The 17,720-nt window shown below is 43.3% G+C and overlaps 1 protein-coding gene across 2 annotated transcripts in view; it reads left to right on the plus strand.

The window, feature by feature from the left end:
• The first annotated feature begins 72 nt into the window (after positions 1–72).
• The window catches only part of GTF2E1 (general transcription factor IIE subunit 1), a 45,583-nt gene continuing 27,935 nt past the window's right edge, over positions 73–17,720 (plus strand). The window contains exons 1-2 of one of the 2 annotated variants that reach the window (XM_084305787.1): positions 73–145; positions 8,148–8,625. In XM_084305787.1, the coding sequence (XP_084161913.1) occupies positions 8,178–8,625 (448 nt within the window). In that variant the 5' untranslated portion in view covers positions 73–145; positions 8,148–8,177. Of the gene's footprint in view, positions 146–7,496; positions 7,597–8,147; positions 8,626–17,720 lie in introns of those variants that run through there. The other variant, XM_084305788.1, reaches the window with a different exon arrangement.

Raw genomic sequence — 17,720 nt, forward strand, 5'->3', positions numbered from 1 at the left:
CGCTTCCCATTGGCTCGTCTCGCCCGCGCCGGGCGCCATGTTGTGGAGGGGCCGGGCGCCATCTTAGCGCGTCGGGGGCGCAGCGCTCTGACGCGGCCGGCGGAGGCGCCGCCCGGCGAGGAGGGAGAGCTGGCAGCCGCAGGAGGTCAGTGCCGGCCCCGGGCGGGCCTCGCCGCGGCCCCGACCCGTCCTCCGGGGGCCCCGCCGTCGGCAGAGCCCTCCCCCGAGGCTCGGGGGTCGCCCCCCTTCAGCCGGCCGAGCGCCTGGCCCCGGCCCCTGCTTCGCCTCAGGCTCCCGGCCGGCTACCGCCTCGCTTCTTGCGGTCTCTGTGGTGTTTTTTTTTTTTTTTTTTTTTTTACGTGTTTTTTCCTTTTTTTATTTTTTTCCCCTCTTCATTTTTCTCATTTTCTCTCTGCTGAGCCCCTCGTTCATCTCTGGGATGAGGTGTTCAAAGCCCCGCGTGTGGCAGGGCGGAGGGTAGGGCGCAGCGCAAGGGGGTTTCTGCTGAGCTCGGGGCTGTGTCTGTGCAATTTGGGGTTTGTGACATTTCTGGAGGCTGAGGAGCAACCGGAGCCGCCACGGCTCTGGAGAGGCACAGCCTGCTGCTGCCAAGAGGCCTGTTTCTAACCCCATTCTCTTCTGCCAGGTTTGGCCATTGACTGAGGCTTCAGTTCACTAGGTCAACAAGATGCTTTACCTGTTTATTTTCTTCTGGCCTCAAGAGTTTGATGCTTCCCAGAGGAGCAGGGGAGCATCACATCTCATAGTGGCAGTGAGCTGTTAAATGTGCATCACCTGCTAAATTTGTATCATCACAAATAGCTCAGAATAAATAAGAAAGATCACCATCATGTAAAAAGTCTTCAACAGTGCACGGTTAACTTACAGCTTAACCAAATACAGATGATTTAATATCGTTCAGCCATGAAAGGGAGCTTTTTTGCTCATCTCTTCCCTGCCCTGGCATCCCCTCACTTCTTCTGGCTCTGTTGCTTGTCAGACTTTTCTACTAGCAGATTCAGTCAATTACACTGTTGAAAAGCAAACCTAGCAAAAGAAAAAGAAGGATATCTTCCTGCTTTTAGTGCGTTAATTGGTGCACGGAAAGGTGCTGCAATGCCAGAGCTGGCATGAGAGAAGACAGAGCCATGTGCTTGGGACGGGAGCAAGTATCTGTCTGACAGGATTAAGGGATGATGGGAGTTTCATTCCTATCTGCCCCTCCCTTTAAGGTGCTACTTACGGGTCCCATTCATGTAGGATGCTTTAGGAAGTTCTTCCAAACAGACTATAGGAATTAAAGCTGATCTAGTATCTTGTAATTATTTAGTTTCTGCTTCTTTATTGCTTCCGTCCACAGAATATGCACCTGTTTGATGTACCTTGAGAAACTAAAACTTTTCTGAGGCTAATACCTTCATGTATATCTTTACTACTACTTTTCTGAATTCCTGGAACTCAGACAATAAGCAGCAGCATCTCTCTTGCTGAGAAGCGTGGTATTCAAGGTCTCTCGAATTCAGGGTACAAAGGAGGATTCGTGCTTCCATCCAGTCTGAAGCTAGGTTAAGCCCACCAAACTCTAGTGTAATCACAACTTAGATTTGATATTTTTGTGAAAAGCTTTTTTTTTTTTTTTATTTCATTTTAAGAAAATGAAAGCCTTACCACTTGATGATGAGGATCAATTCTGAGAAGTCTCAAAAATAACAGATGTACTTCTGCTGGTACACGTTCAAGTAACAGTGTAAATCTTGAGCGTGATGTCCATGGTTAAAATGTTCTGGTGGCTGCATGTTGGAACCCAGTCAGTTTCATCTCTTTTTGCCACCACCTCGGAAAGACTCACTCTGCCATATCCTTGGCCATGCTTCCTTCTGTCTGCTTTGCACATGCTCTAGTCTGGAAGCATAAATGATTTAATTTGGGAACTTTCCCCCAATGCTCTCCCTCTGAAATACCCTGGGTTTTAACTTTTTATCAGAATTATTCGCCTCACTAAATAAATAGGTAACTGACAGCACAGAATGGGGTAGCAAAGCTTACCACTTGTAGCTGAAGGCAGCAAAGGAAAACTTAGCTCTGTGTAAGAAAGAATAATTTGACTTAAGCTGTGACAGAAAACTAAACCTTCAGTATTCTAGCCAAGTGTCACCTTCAGTGAATAGTGCACTCTATTTTGTCTGCAGCTGCAACTGTAAACAGTTTTTTAGTGGTAATATTCATCTGAAGTACTTCTGAATACATTTGTTTGTATATAAATATGCGCATGTAGGTGTTCCTTTAATTTAGTGATACTTTGCTGTTTTTAAAGGAGGTTTAGATGATGAATATGATGAAGAAGGCAGGCTCAAGATGTAGTTCTTGAATTTCTGCATTCATGGTCTGCATTCATGTTGCCTTATGTGAAGCTCTATATTTTGAGTGAGAAGTTTGGGTGAGAATGACCTGAATTCAGCCAGGCCTTTCAGCCTTCCTGTGTGCAGCAGCACAGGTTTTCATTGGAAGTAGTAAGCCCTGTAATACATGTGGCCACTCGTTTTCAGTTTACGGAATGCCAAAAAGAAGGTAGGATTTTTGTGAAAGCAGACTGTTGTGGGTTAATTTCTTCTCTAATACTTGAGGGCAGGTAGGTTTTGCAAACAAAATTAATTACTTCACATCAAGATAGGGCAGTGATCCTATAGTCTGCAAGTGATAAGCTTTTGGTGGAATGTCAGAAGACTTTAGGTTTGGAAGTTGTGTTATAAAGACAGTCCTAGCTAACAGGGACACGTTGTGCAGATCATGATTGATGCCATTTGCTGTGATCACAGAATCACCTAGGCTGGAAAAGACCTGTGAGGTCCTCAAGTCTCCAACCATCAGTCTGACCTACTGAACCCCATCTCTGAGCCATGTCCCTTAGTGCCACATCCACACATCTCTCAAATGCCTCCACAGATGGAGTCTCTACCTGTTCCCTGGGCAGCCTGTTCCAATGCCTGATCACCTTCTCCCTGATTCAGTTCTTCCTAATGTCCAACCCAAACCTTCCCTGGTGCGACTTGAGACAGCAGCTGAGGTTACGTGGCACACAAATTTAAAACCTTGATGGCATCTTTTCCCATCATAGTTCTGAAATCTGTGCTTTCCTTCTCTGTGCTCAGGAAGGTTCAGAATCGCTCCTGTCAGTTCAAACCCATCATCTTGTGAAAAGCAGTTCTTAATTTTATTAGAGTTGGAGATTATAAAACTAGACTTGGAGCTTGCAAGAGGCTGCTGCAGTGGGACCTGGTATATAGGGGCTCCCAAAAGCCTGGCATACGTAACCACATGCAAAGGCGAGGGACTCTGTCCTTGGCAGCTGAGTTTGTAAAGCTCAGACATGAATACAGGAAAGATAGGAAGTTAATAGGGACAGTTTATGGCAAATGATTTGCTTGAATTAATGAATCAAATAGTAGGCTGATAAGTTCTCTAGAATTCATATTTCAGACAAAACAAAGGTGTTTTTTCATTTTTATTTTTTTAAATACCTCTTGTGATGTAAGTCATTGCCTGCAGTTTTTTTTTCCTCCTAGCAAATCAGCAAAACTTGGTCCTGAAATTGTTAGTGAAAAATAGCATAATCTAAATTATATTTGGGGGGTGAGGGCTGATAGGAAGCAAGTTTCCCTTCCCAAGTGCGAATGCCATGTCTGATAGATCCTCCTAGCTAAACCTGCAACTTCAAGTTTTCCTCCAAAGATATCTGGGGTGTTTTTAGGGGGTTGCATAACCCCAATGAGTCTGAGGAAGATCCCAGTTTTAAAATATTTATGTTATCAGATTTATAAGCAGTGAAACTTAATGATTTCTTTTTTTGTGTGTGTGGTGAAGCTACCAGTGGAGTCAAGCCTCAAAGTTAGATGATAAAACAAGGCAATGATCATTTGCAGCATTAGATATAAATTCAGGTTAATTCATTGGCTGAGTTGCATTTTCATAATTTGTACCTCTAGTTTCTTCTGTTTTGTGGCTTCTAGGTGTCATCTTTATAGTAGTTGTCCTCCTTTGTCTCAGCTTTTGTCAGGAAGAAAAACAGATGTAACATCCTTAGCATAATTCCTGGTAGAGTTCACAAAGCTCCTGTTATGACAACATCGATCTACCTTCTTTGTGTACCCATAATACTGAAATGTATTCATGCAGTTGCACAGAACAGTTCCCGAATAGTTTCTTGGTGAAGTCCGTATGTTTTGAAACCATGTTTCTGAATGTTGTATTGTCCAGTGTGCTTTGGTGGTGGTGCCACTGGGTTTCTTTTTTCCCCCAATAATGTTTGTATGCTGTTAAGGACAGCACAGACTTCATTACGAAATGGATGCACGTCCATTAAAACCTTGTTAGGAGATGTTATCGTATTTCTTTGCACATGTAATTAATTCAGGTTTGACTTACTGCTTTGACGGGAGGTGAAATCACTGCTTAAGAATGCAGGGAACGTCCTTTGCTTTTGAATCTTAAAATTACACTCCTGCGACATTGGATTAACGTTTGTGAGCTGGATCTTGGCTGGTGAAGGGTAGTGAGGATTTGGAGTTCATGTGCTGTGGCCTGGGATTTTTCACAGTGAGGTGATACCAATTTCTAGAGCAACACTGCTAGGTCCTGGCCTGGTGAGTTCTGGCGATGGTAACACACTTTCCTACCACTGCCCTGTATCACATCACTTAGGTAAGAATGTAATTAAGAATGCTGTTGCAAAATCCAGCCTTCATCCTATGATACACATCTTGTTTGAAGTCTAATGCCTGAGTGACCAAAGGCAAGGGCTCAGAGTCATATAAAAACTTGTTTGACCGTGTGTCCATACTGGTGCTTAGAGCTAAGGTGGTGATGTTCAGCACTGTTGACTTCCATGTAGCAAAGCTTGGCCAGGGTGTTCTTTGACCGCTTATTTTCTTTAATTTCCTTAAAGCTGACACTGGTCAGTTTTTTCACCCAACGACTTTCTTTTGCAGGATTTAGAATTTAATCCTTGCTAATCAACTCCTTGAAGTGGAGTTTGATGGGGAAGAATGGTTTGTGGTGTTCACAGAGTGCTTGTATTTCCATATATCCGTGCCTGGAAAAAAAAAAAAAAAAAACAGTGTTACACTCGAGACAACAGCTACTACCTGAGGATAAAGAGGAGTTGGATGTGACTAGAAATTTCTAGTAAAGAAGATGAAATAGTATGAAATCTCCTAGCCCCGCTAGGTGGAGGGGAAAGAAATCTAGCATTTGGCACTAAGAAATTGTATCGAATCTTTCCCTTGGTTTTCAGCAGTAGTTAAAAGTACGTAATCGTACAGGAGGTTTTGTTTATTAGTGCCTTGCATTATTTGTTTATTAGTGTCTTCTAGGTCTAAATGTAAGATTTGAGTGGGTTGTTCAGGAAATTGTACCTTAAACCTGTTGGAAAGTGGCTGTGGAAATCTGCAGCTGTCTTATCAGTGAGATTTTTGCAGAGAAAATGCTTCCCATCAACTCTCAGGTGATGCATTGAGAGTGAGATGTGCTTGCTTAGAATCATAGAAACCACTTTCTGCTTTTTTTTTTCTTCCCCTTTTAGTAACAATTGATGTTCTGAAGGTCACTCTGCCCACTAAAAGCTTCATTCCCAAGCTTTTCTGCAAGGACTTCGTAGGGGGAAATGAATTGATCAGGAGGGAGATTTTTGCTTGTTTTGAGGATCAACACTTAGAAACCTATTAACTTCCAAAATTTGTCTTTTTAATTCACTTCTAGGGTGCCAAGCGTGACTTAAAGTTGATCTTTTTATTAACGTCATTCCCTGCCTAAACTTTGAATAAGTAGAATTAATCAGTTTAAATAAATAAAGGCTTCTGGCTAGACTCTGCATGGACATAGTTGTGTAGTCTCTGTACATTGCTGGCAGTTTCAATCAAAACCAAGGTTTAGCTCTAATTGATTGTAAAATTGTGAAAATACCAACATAATGAAACGGATTTGCAGGCACAGTGTCCTGTGACTGTATTCAGATTGACTCTGGCTTCTTTAAAAAAAAAAAAAAGACTGTTTTCAGTACTGCATGGCTAACTCATCCTGGAGCATCCTTGATTGCTGACACTTTTATCTTTACCTAGCTTAACGCAGAGCTCCGTTAAAAATGGCCTTTGTGTGAATTAAACCATAATGCATGCAGAGAAGGCAGACTCAAGAAATGCGTGCATCGTGGCTAATTCACGCTGGGATAAACATAATTGAATTTCCTTGAGGGGAAGGAAGTTGGAGCTGGACATCCAAGCATTGTCTTCTGTAAGCTCTTCTCAGGCTGCCATCAAACAGCAGATTTGGTGAAGTTCATTTCAATTTGAGCGCTGTGAGCAACACTTGGCCTTAAGACAGAGAAAGAGAAAAGCTGAGGTGGGAAAGTATCTTAAAAGAAAATAATAAACATGTTTTTTTGGATTCAAAAGGCAGAAAAAAAGAAAGCAGTGCAGCCTTAATTTATTCAATAGCACGCTCCACAATGCAAAGCCTGATTGCTTTGTAGTTGCTCTGGCCATAACCCTTGAGAGGAATGTACCTCAGTGCAGAGGAGGGTGGGGGCTGAAGAGAAGTGAAGCTTCAGTAGGTAAGGTTGCTTAAAGGTTTTGAGGGGGAAGCATTTCTATAAGTGATAGCAAATTTGTGAATAGACTGAGCTGATGGAAGTGCGTCAGCAGCTGCTGGGTGAATGTAGAGTCGTAAATGCCAGAATGGTTTGGGTTGGAGGGGACCTTGAAGCCCATCCAGTTCCACCCCCCTGCCATGGGCAGGGACACCTCCCATCAGCCCAGGCTGCCCAAAGCCCCATCCAGCCTGGCCTTGAGCACCTCCAGAGGTGGGGCACCCACAGCTTCAGCCCTTTGATCACCCTTGTGGCTCTCCTCTGGACTTGCTCCAACAGCTCTGTATCCTTCGTGTGCTTGGGGCCCCAGAGCTGAACACAGGTGGGGTCTCACGAGAGCAGAATAAAAAGGGGAACGTCACTTCCCTCGCCCTGCTGGCCATCCTGCTTTTCGTGCAGCTGAGCATAAGCCTGGCTTTCTGGGCTGCAAGTGCACGTTGCTGGCTCATGCTGAGCTTCTCATCAACCAACAGCTGAGGTCCTTAGCAGAGCTGCTCTCAATCCAATCTCAGTTCTGGGTTATGCCCGTGGCAGAGGTGACAATATGAGGAATTCCTTGCATGATCTGATCCTATGTATTGATCTTTGTATGGCACAGGGTCATGCAGTCGATATGACTAGTTGTGGCACTTTACGTTGAGGTAAAGAAAAAACAAAGTGAAAATACAGTATTTCGAAATCTGCCTTGTCACAGGACAGTAAGTTTATGAAGTATTTATCTCTTAAACAGAAAATCTTGCTGCGTTCAGTATGTCTTGAACTTTGCTTTGCTTATCCTGTTGCATTACACGCGGGCTTCTAAGGGCTGAATATGGGACTTCAAATGTAGGATCAGTCCTGTGGAAGGACACGTGTGCCCACCTGTGATCAAGGCTCAAGTGGTCTGTTAAGTAGTGATTGATAGTGCTAATAGTTTTCATGCTGCAGACAGCTGACCAAGATCTACGTATCAGAACGTAAGGAAAAAGCCTGTCTCTTCTGATGGGAGCTTTTGTTTGAATGTGTACCTATCTGTACTAGCAAGCTGTCCTCACATAGTGTTGCTATCCAGTGATGTCTGAGGAACAGAAGCAGGCAGGGATATTTATAATGGGATGGAGGGACATGCAGTAGGGCCACAGAACTATCCCACTTTCTTGGGCCATCCGAGGTCCTTTTTTGCTGTAGTCTTTCCAGCAGGACACAAGTCTCAGCTGATCATGAAGTTCTGTACTGGACTCAGCTTCGAGAGAGTTTTCTTATTCCAGCTTTGGGTAGAACTGAAGTCTGCTGAATGTTGTGGTAGCAATTTGTGTGCTTTTGTTTTCCACCATCCTGTTATAAATTAGAAGTGCCATTTCCAAATTCTACTTCTGTAGAATAGATATTAAAAACCAAGGGGAAAGATCAGGGTTGGGGAAAGGAAAATGGAGAACATCCCATCCTTTTCTTAGCTGTAAGAAAGATGCATGCAAACTGCTGAAGTCACAAGACTGGTTACGAATCCATCTGCCTTTTCTCATTGCAGTTTACATGAAGCTCAAGCTCTGAACCTGCTATGACTGACCCAGACGTCCTCACTGAGGTCCCTGCAGCTCTCAAACGCCTTGCCAAGTATGTTGTGCGTGGGTTTTATGGCATTGAACATGCTTTGGCTCTGGACATCCTCATCCGAAACCCCTGTGTGAAGGAAGAGGACATGTTAGAGCTCCTGAAATTTGACAGGAAGCAGTTGCGGGCTGTCCTCAACACCCTCAAGGGTGACAAGTTCATCAAATGCAGGATGAGGGTCGAGACGGCTCCAGATGGGAAAACCACCCGTCACAACTATTACTTCATCAACTACCGCCTGCTGGTTAACGTGGTGAAGTACAAGCTGGACCACATGAGGAGGAGGATTGAGACAGACGAAAGGGACTCCACCAATCGCGCCTCTTTTAAATGCCCCATTTGCTTCAGCACTTTCACAGACCTGGAGGCCAACCAGCTCTTTGACCCCAGGACAGGTAAGATACAGTAACAGTGCTTTGGCTTTCTCCTTCCTTAGTGCCAGGCTTTAAGGAAAGTCTTAGGATAATTCTCCTGAGCTTGGCAGAAGGTCGAGATAATGTTTCTGCATGTGGTAAGTGTCTGAATATCAAAATACTGTAAAAACGTTGCAGAAAAATGTCGTGTTTTACTGCCCCACTGCTGTTTGTTTTGGTAATGGTTGCAGTGGTTCTTGCAGAATCTGTACAGGCAAATAGCAGTTTTGGTAAAACGCTTGGTAGTAAGCTGAGTGACAAGCAGTAGAGAAATGGAAGTCTTACCCCAATCAAACTCAAGGATGAGTAAGGGGAGCGGTCCTTTTTGGAAGAAGCTGGCTTTTTGGTGTAACCTGGTCTTGCCTTTAAAGCTGCATGACTTCTTGTTTGCAGAGAGGACACACAAATCATGGAGTTTTATATGCAGGAAATTTGTACTATAGATATGGGCATGCAGGGAGTGAACTGTTACTGTTTAATTTGCTTCTAGCCATTTCATTATGCTGTACAACCTGGCTTCCCTAGTGTAAACCATTCTCACGGAAGTTAAATTAATTCCAGACTTGTCTGTGCTTGGGAGTAAACAATTTTTTTTTTTGTCAAGTGCGTGCCTCAGTGGAGGTGTGTATCTGTCTCATGCATACAAAAGCAGAGTCATTCCTGGGTGTCAAAGGGGCAGGCAAAATGCTTTGTGTCTTCTGTGCTAGGGAAGAAAAGGAAAAATACCTGCACCTGATGAGATCCTACTTTGCCTCTCTAACCTGGGTTTATCCTGGGGGGAAGACAGGGAACAGAGGTTGGGTGTCAGGCCTCTACCTTCTGAACTAGTTTCTTGGTGCTCTTTAATGTTTCCTTTTAAATTCTTTCTCCTGTGGACAGCTTTTATTTTTTTCAAAGTTTCATTGTGGATTGTGTTGGCCACGTGCCTCCAGTGCCTTCTGGAATCGCCTCTCTCCCATTCAGGCCTTTCACAGAGAGGACTCTGGAAGAGGTGTGAGGAGGAACCAGGTTCACTGGACTGTTCCAAGGATGCCTTTGCCCTTAAGTTGAAAGGCAAAGTTGGAGGATAACCGAAAGCCTCACAAATTTCAGTCAGGGCTGACCTGGGCTGCAGCCACATCAATAAAATGTTGTGAATCAAAACGCAGGGCCAAAGAGGTCCATGGAGCAGGTAGAGCATGGAAAGCATCCTCTCTGCCAGGATAGACCAGGCTGCACTTAAAATGGCAGTCAGCTTCCCTTCCCTGTCAGTGATGGTAGGAAGGTTTTGAGCCTCTCTGCCTGTAATCGTTCTGTTTCGATTTGTGAAGCGTGACTTGTGAGCTCTGTCCGTACCTCGGGTTTGTAGTGCTCTTCAGTTACCACAGCATCAATCTGTCTCTCAGCTTTAGCAGAGGTCTGGTTTGTATAGGTTACCTGTAGGGTACGGGCCCTCAGTTGGAGGTCTTGCTTCAGATCTGTTTTACTCCATTTGTGAGTATAATTTCTGAAATAATTTCAAAACAAAAACAAAAAAAACATAAAGACCACTAAAAACAACACAAAAAAAAGAAGGAGCAGACAGTGGGGTTTTTGTAGACTTTTTTTTAATTATTATTTTTTTTTTCCTGTAATAAGTTACTGAGGACATGCAGAAGCAAGTATTTTCCCAAGTCATATTACCTATGTACTTTACTGGGATGTGCAATGCTGTACCTATGCTGGGTTTTAGCTTCCCTGTGCCTTGATGTTGGGAACTTGTGTGAGAATCTCTGGCCATCTTCTGTCTTTTCTTCTGCTTTCCTGGAACTCAGAAACTTCGAGCATTTTTAGTCTTCTATGCCAAATAATGTAAGCAATGCAAAATAAGTTCAGTTAATGTTCTGTCTGTACTCGGAGAACTGGTAATAAAAATTAAAAACATTTATAGCTTTCACTTGGGTAAATTCTGCTCTTAGTGCAATTGAGATGTAACCAGTTGGCCTTATGCAGCTAGGGTTGGGCATTACTGTAGAGTCCTGCAGTGCTGACTTGGAAGTTGCATCTATCTTTCCAGGCCTTTCCTGTATAAGAAGGTGAATAACCTAGAGTCCTGCAGAAGAGAGTATTTTTGTGTATGGAAAGATTGGACTCGTTTCACACAGCTAATTGCAATTAAAAACATGTAGGAAGAACTTTTGATTCATAAGGTTTCAGATTTCTGTTCTATCTATTGACCTGACAGCAGGCTCGTCAGGAATTGCTGCAGACTGGCCTCCTGCACCGAGCTGACAGTTCTCACCCACTTTGAATGTGTTGAGATCTACAGAAAGAAAAAGGCTAATGCTACACGATTGAAGTGTTACTTTGAGCCTCGTGTTTCAGGAGGGTTGACTGAGAAAGGAAAAAGATTGTAGTCTTCCTAGAAGATCCTGTTATGAACGCTTGAAAAACTGATCATTCCTTTTCCTTTGTGTCACCGACTGCTGTCTGACCTGTGCTCTGATATTTCATCGCTTTGTTCTGCATACATGCTAGCAATCACCTGCAGCTGCTATTGTGATGAAGCCTCACACAGGTAGAAAGCTGCAGCCATTCCCTTAAACAAGGTAAGGGCCCTCTCTTGAGGCAGAGATGTACAAGAAAAAGATTAATTGAGTTACAGTAAGAAAAGTCAAGTGTTAAACGTGTGCTGTGAGTAACAGAGCCAAACTGGCTGCTTCCTGACCTGGGCTGACAATGGACACTGACATAAGTCGCTGGTATGACTTTCATCTGCATCTTCCACAGACTTTGGGGAAGATTTTTCTTCTTTGTGCTTTTAAGTGTAGAAACTACAGAAATTTCTGTAGGGCAGTTCTTGAAATTTTAGAGCAATCTAAGCAATTAGATGCTATCGTGTGGATTGGTTTTAAAAAAAATAAACATCTCAGAGGTTTGAATATGTGCAAGTATGTTCTGTGGAGGCTGGGAGGGGGGATCCAAGGAGCTGCATTGTCTCACCCAGTAGAGGGAGCTGTCTTCTTTCCTCTATACGTACAGGCTTGGGTTGATTAATTTGTTGAATGCCACAAAAATGGAATTTTTTTCATGGATGTGTGTTCTGTAGCATGATTAAGTGGGTCTGGTTGAGCAAGATCTGTAATGTATCCTGTTCTCATACCCTAATCATATTTGTAGATCTAGTATAGTGTTGGAGTTGCCTGTCAAATTCCAGGTCAGTTTGAAAGAAACTGTGACTGGAAACTGGAATAGGGAGAGTGGGGCTGAAGTGAAGGAGTGAGAGAAACGAGATCCTGAAGTGCATTACAGTGGCTGATACTAAGCCATGGATTTCCTTATGTATTCTAAATACTGAACTGTATCAGGATATCCAGCAGGAATTGGAAATATGATGCTGTTGGGATGTTTTTAATTGTGGTTGTACTTACTAGAGTCTTTTTGGGAATGATAGCAGCTAGGAACTTATCTGCGCTCTGCCCTCCCACAGTTTGGTCCTGGTTTGGACCAAATGAATGACTTTGGGTACGGCTGCCCTACTGCTCCTGAAGGCGCACTGTAGTAGGAGTATCCTGAGTATCAGAGTCTTACTCTGTGTGCTGATACCAAATGTAATTTGGGAAGAATGGATTGAAAGTGCCAATATCAGTTTTCTAGAAGGGGAGACAACACGTTGAATTTTGCTTTAACCCTACTTGTTTTCCTGTCACTCATGTAATTTGTGTACTTCATAACAGGCTTGCATGGAACATGTTCAGAGGCTGGCTCTCTGTACCTGTCACGAGGCACCTCACTATCACATTCATTCATTCAGCTGAGCTTTTGTATGATTTGAGCCCTGTTATTGAGATGGGGAATTTGACCAGTCCTTGATTTTTGCCTTGGTCTTGTGTGTAGATTTCTGGAGCCACTGCCTTTTGCTTCTGAGTACTCGGCTCCTTGCTTCATCCCCAGTGAGCTATTCAGAACACATCTGACTTCTCTCCTTGTTCTGAATTTCTGCTTCCTCAGGCAAGTTCTTCCACTATCTTCAAATCTTCCCAATCTGATTCAAATTGCTTCTGAGCCTGTTCTTTTTTCTTATGTTCCCCCTTCTCCCTGTTTTGTTGTTTGTTTGTTTTTTTTTTGCCTTTCCTTTTTCTTCAGGAGCTCCCTTGTCTGTTTCTGGTACATCTCTTTGTACTCTCTCCCTTTCAGCCATTAGAAAAAGAAATCCTGAAGAACTATTCATTCCACATATTTATGCTATGTAGTCAATCCTAGATTTGTTCTTTTTGCTGTTGATTCTTGTTTTTTAGGTCGACTGATTTTTCAGAACAGGCACGCCGGTTAGCTTCATCTGCCCTGTACTGCCATGTATGTGCTATATCATACTACTACTACTACAGTTCACAGCTTTACCTGCCCAAACCAGGACTTAATCTTTGTAAATTGGCATACCAGAAACTTTCCCTGAGAAAGAAACAGTTGAGAGCAATTCAGTTTGTAACATCACATTCTCTGAAGATTTTTTTTGTCTTTTAGTTAGCTTCCCAACTGTATGTAAACCCTTCCGTGTGATTTTTCTTGACTTTACAAGCACATTTTCCTTGTCTGTGCTCCCACATAAAGGTTTTGGCAAATGCCAACAGAGGGAAAGTGCCCATACTCTGCTTAGTTTCACTGTTTCTATTCAAATTTCTGGCAAAAGCTGCAAGAGTGCTCCTGTCAGCTTTACTCTGCTTCAGAATGATAAGGCCTGGAGCTAGAGGGAGAGAAAAACTGAGAAAAACATCAGAATTAATGCAGGCTTTTCTGAAAGTAAGAATACTCTTCAGAATGCCTTCCAAGGGATTTGTAGATTATATCTGCAACCTGAAGGGGACGAGTACAAGCTGGACGCTTCTTCTCATGTACCCTTTGGTCCCTCTGTGGGTCACTCAGCTTGATGGAAAAACGGGTGACAGTAGTGCTAGAGCCGGTGCTGTGCTGAAGGTGAGGGCTGTAAGGGCCTCTTTGGAGGCAAAATCAGAGACTCAGTGGAGCTGTTGCCTGTAGACTGCTGGCAAACTGATTCCCTGTATTCCAAATTGTCTTCTGGCTGGAGTGCTGTCTTTTTTTTTTTTTTTTTTTTTTAATCTATCTGATAAATGCAAGCCCATATTTATAGTATTGATAGCATTTTTGTCTGCAAAGGACATCGTATTATTAGCAGTGCAGGAAATAGTTGCCCTTCAAGTAACGGTTATCACTTTAACTTTTCTTCTGGCTTTGCAAATTGGAATAGATAACAATAAGATCTCTAGGATCTGTGAATGTTGCAAAACCATTTGCAGTGATATCCTGAAAGCTGGACTGCAGCGTTCCTATCTTTTACTCTATTAACTCGCTGTTCTTTTGAAACTGCATGCTTGGTAATAGCGTCTGCAGAGTGTCAGCCTTATGGGCACGGGCATCTGTTTTTCACTTGGATCAGGAGCACGTCTAGGATCCTGTTACTTGTGTGGTGTTTCTACAGCTGGATGCAATTTGAGGGAATAGTATGTGGGCCTGCTTGGTGTTGCGGCTCCATCTTCTTGGTTGGAGTGTTTTTAAAACAAAAAAAATAAATAGGAATTTCTTTGGATACTACTTCTGTCCACTTAGGTCTTCCTGTGCTTGCTGTCTGGCTCAGCCTGTGCATAGTAGGACAGGAGGAAGAACCCCTTCAGTTTGGAGCTGCTGACATTGTGCTAATGAGCTGGAGTAGAAATGGCTCTTATTAAGAAGAGGAAAGCATTCCTCTCCCAGTTTTATACTGAATATGTATTAAATCATCTGGTACTTCTGAACGATCAATAATTTGTCTAATGCAGTCCTTTTTTTTTTTTTTTTTTTTTTTGGAATGTTTAATTTACCTTTTCAAGAGAGAAATGTCTTTGACTGTTCAGAAATCGTTATAGCATTTTTCATGCAATTGGGCTAAAAGCAGCCAGCACAGTGAGATGAATGAGTAACTCATGGTGCTCCTCGAGGTAACACCAAGTGCTTCTGAAGGTGCTTTTTTTTTTTTTTTTCTTTTTAAGATACTAGATTGCTCCCCTTCTCTAAATTGCAAATCCAGGTCAGCAGGAAGGGAGAACTATAGCATGAAATTCAGTGTAATGTTGTTTTTCCGTAATGCAGCACGTCAAATTTGGTTGACACCTTTTGAATTTTCTGTCTTTTGCTGCTTAAACTATGCCTGCGAAATACACACACGCGGACAATTCTGCATATACACTGCAGCCTGTGATCAGAGGGAGCTACAGCATTGCCGTGCCCTCAGAGCACCCTCCCTGCCTCATTCTCCGCTGACACCTGCTGTGCCCCCTGACAGAGCTGATTAGCTTGTTTGCCATACAGTGTGCCTGAAACTGCTGACTGGGTCCCCGGTCTCTCTGCACAGCTGTGCAAAAGCTATTGCCTTTTTCTTTTTCAAATGAAGACCTGCAGTGTGTTTGCTCCCCAAGCGCTGCTAATTGGGCAGAGGTTGGAGGCCTGAGTGTGTCCATCCCATATGGAAATAGGTCTCGGAGCACACGTGCCAGGTAGGCATGGTGCTGGTGCATCGTCAATGCTGAGATGGCACAGAAATGCTACGCTTATGGTGGGCAAAACCAGAAAGCTGCAGTGAAGCAACAGCAAAGTGGAGCAGGCATCTCTGTCTCAATCTTTCATGGGTCTGTAGACAAGCCTTATGACGTTGGGAACTGGGTGGTAACGGGGCTTTCCCACCAAATGCTTCATTGTGTAGGTTTCATTAGCTTCAGTTCAGCTATTTGCAAGTCCTAGAGAGTGAGGTGCGATGGCAAAGTAGCTTTGGTCATCTAGCAGTTCTTCAAGACGCCTGACAGTATGTTCTGAAGCTGTCTTTTGGAGCCCTGAAAAAAACGCAGCTAAACCAAACTGATGTAGAAATAGTCTAGAAAACGTTGCTAAGCTGTACACAAGCCCTAGAAGACAAATGAAAGATGCCTACAGTGATTACCTAAAACCAATTCCATGTCTAGAGGAGTTTTGATTTGCTTTGAGCATGAAAAGTAGGTCCTCTGGAAATGAGGAGGCATTTCTTCTCAGAAAGAGTGGTCAGGCATTGAGACGGGTTACCCAGGGAGGTGGTGGTGTCACCGTCCCTGGGAGTGTTCAAGAAAAGGTTGGATCTGACACTTAGGGATGTGGTTTGGTGGGTGACATTGGTAGTAGGGTGATGGTTGGACCAGATGATCTCAGAGGGCTTTTCCAACCTTAATGGTTCTATGATAAATAGAAAGCATAACATCATGGAGGGTGGGGTTTTTTGCTTTTTTACACTTGAACAGTATGTGTTTTTTTTTTTTTTTTTTTTTTAATGTGTTGAAAAGAAGGTCAAAGTTGGTCCTTAGTGTCGCTCAGTTCTGTGCTTAAGGGGTGTGCATCTGAACCTTAATCTGCGAGCTCGGACAAGTACCCTTTGCCACTAATCTCTTGCACTGTCTGAAAAATTAACAACTTCCCCTCTGGCAGCATTCAAGCTGTTCTTTCTGTTATCATGGCAGTTCAGACTCATTTTCCAGCTTACGAAGAAATATCAATTGTATGAATGAGTGAGAAACATGGGGTTTCTATAGCGATCTGATCAATTGTGCTGCGGGGGTGCCAATGAGAACACGGTTTCTCCTCGCCAGTTTCCAAAGCAGCTGAGTATTGCGAGGCAGAAGTTGCTTGCAGAAGCACGCCAAGTGAAACTGCGGCAGGTGTCCTGCTGAAATGCTTGATAACTGGCAATAATGCCATCACTGTACATGCCAAACGTACACTTCTTGCAGTTGCAGTCCACGTGTGCCCTGCCAAATCACAAGATCTGCTTCCTTTCATTTACAAGAATAAGCATTAGTTATGTCCCGGCCAGATTTGCTCGGAGTCTTAAATGTGGAGGATGGAGTTGAGGTCACCGACAGCAGCCTCGAGTTAAAAGCAATATTGAATTTGGTCTTAATGGAAAGCTGCTGGTTCCTTCTACCCCTCTGATGTTTTGGGACAAGAAATTGGAGGGCTGATTTTCCAAAGAGTGGGTGACTGCTGTGAAGCTGCGTGCGCTCGTGTCACAGATAATGCTGATGTCAGTAAATCTATGGAGAAATACGGGCACAGCATAGATGCCTACGGCAAAGTGACTTGAAAAAAGGTGGGGGGAAGTAAACAAGTGCAAATTCTGCTAGAGAATCCTCTCTTGCCCACCTACTTCATGTTTGTTGTTACTGTCTTTACCCAGAAGCGCCAAAACTTGCACAATGAAATGGAGAACCCCCAGGGTGTGCCAGCGTTGGACAGTCTTGCGTTTAAACTACTTGAAGGGACAAAACTGCTCCACAAGCAATAGTACTCATTCTGTTTCCTACTATGTTTTCGGAGAAATAGGTGCAGTTGGGATGGCATGTAGGTAGGCTGTTCATCGCTTCCTTTTTTGTTCTTGAGTTCCGTTACAAAATAAAGCCACAAATAAGGTAAGGTTTAGTGTTGTTGAACATGCTGCTAGTCACTTACCAGCTCGTGAACGTGAACATTTCTGTCGGAATTTGTTGAAAGCTTAGCACCACCAGGAACAGTTCATGAAATCTAGCTTGTCATTGTCAAATAGTGTAAATTTCTTAATTTCGGTTCCAGAAATGCAGAAAAAAAGTCCTCTTCTGTCACCATACAGCTGCTCATAAACACATTTCTCCCTGTGTTTTTCAGTCTTGCTTTAACCGTGGTAGTGATTCTGTGTAGCCTTCATCAGTGACTTCATGTGAACGTCCTGCGGCATATAAGATTTTACTCATGAGAGCTCTGTCCTGCTGCACAAAACACTCAACTCTTACTTTGGGAAGTGATTATCCTTTTCCCTGCATCATCCCCCACAACTGTGGGCTGAAATTGAAGCAGAAGAACAAAACTGTGCTTGGAGCCTTCATGCTGATGTATTTACACCACCGCTGTCCCCCGGGAGAGTCAAGGTTCACAGTTTTCTTTTTCTCTTGTCCTATACTAGATTATGGGTCTATGTGCTTCTTCCTCATTCTAATTACACTCCTTTTTAATTAAAACACTTCTCCCATACTCTGCAAAAAGGAGTAGAGGATATTTTTTCTGTTAATACG

The sequence above is a fragment of the Netta rufina genome (genome assembly GCF_964035555.1).
Source record: "Netta rufina genome assembly, chromosome: 1".
Taxonomy (NCBI): domain Eukaryota; kingdom Metazoa; phylum Chordata; class Aves; order Anseriformes; family Anatidae; genus Netta; species Netta rufina.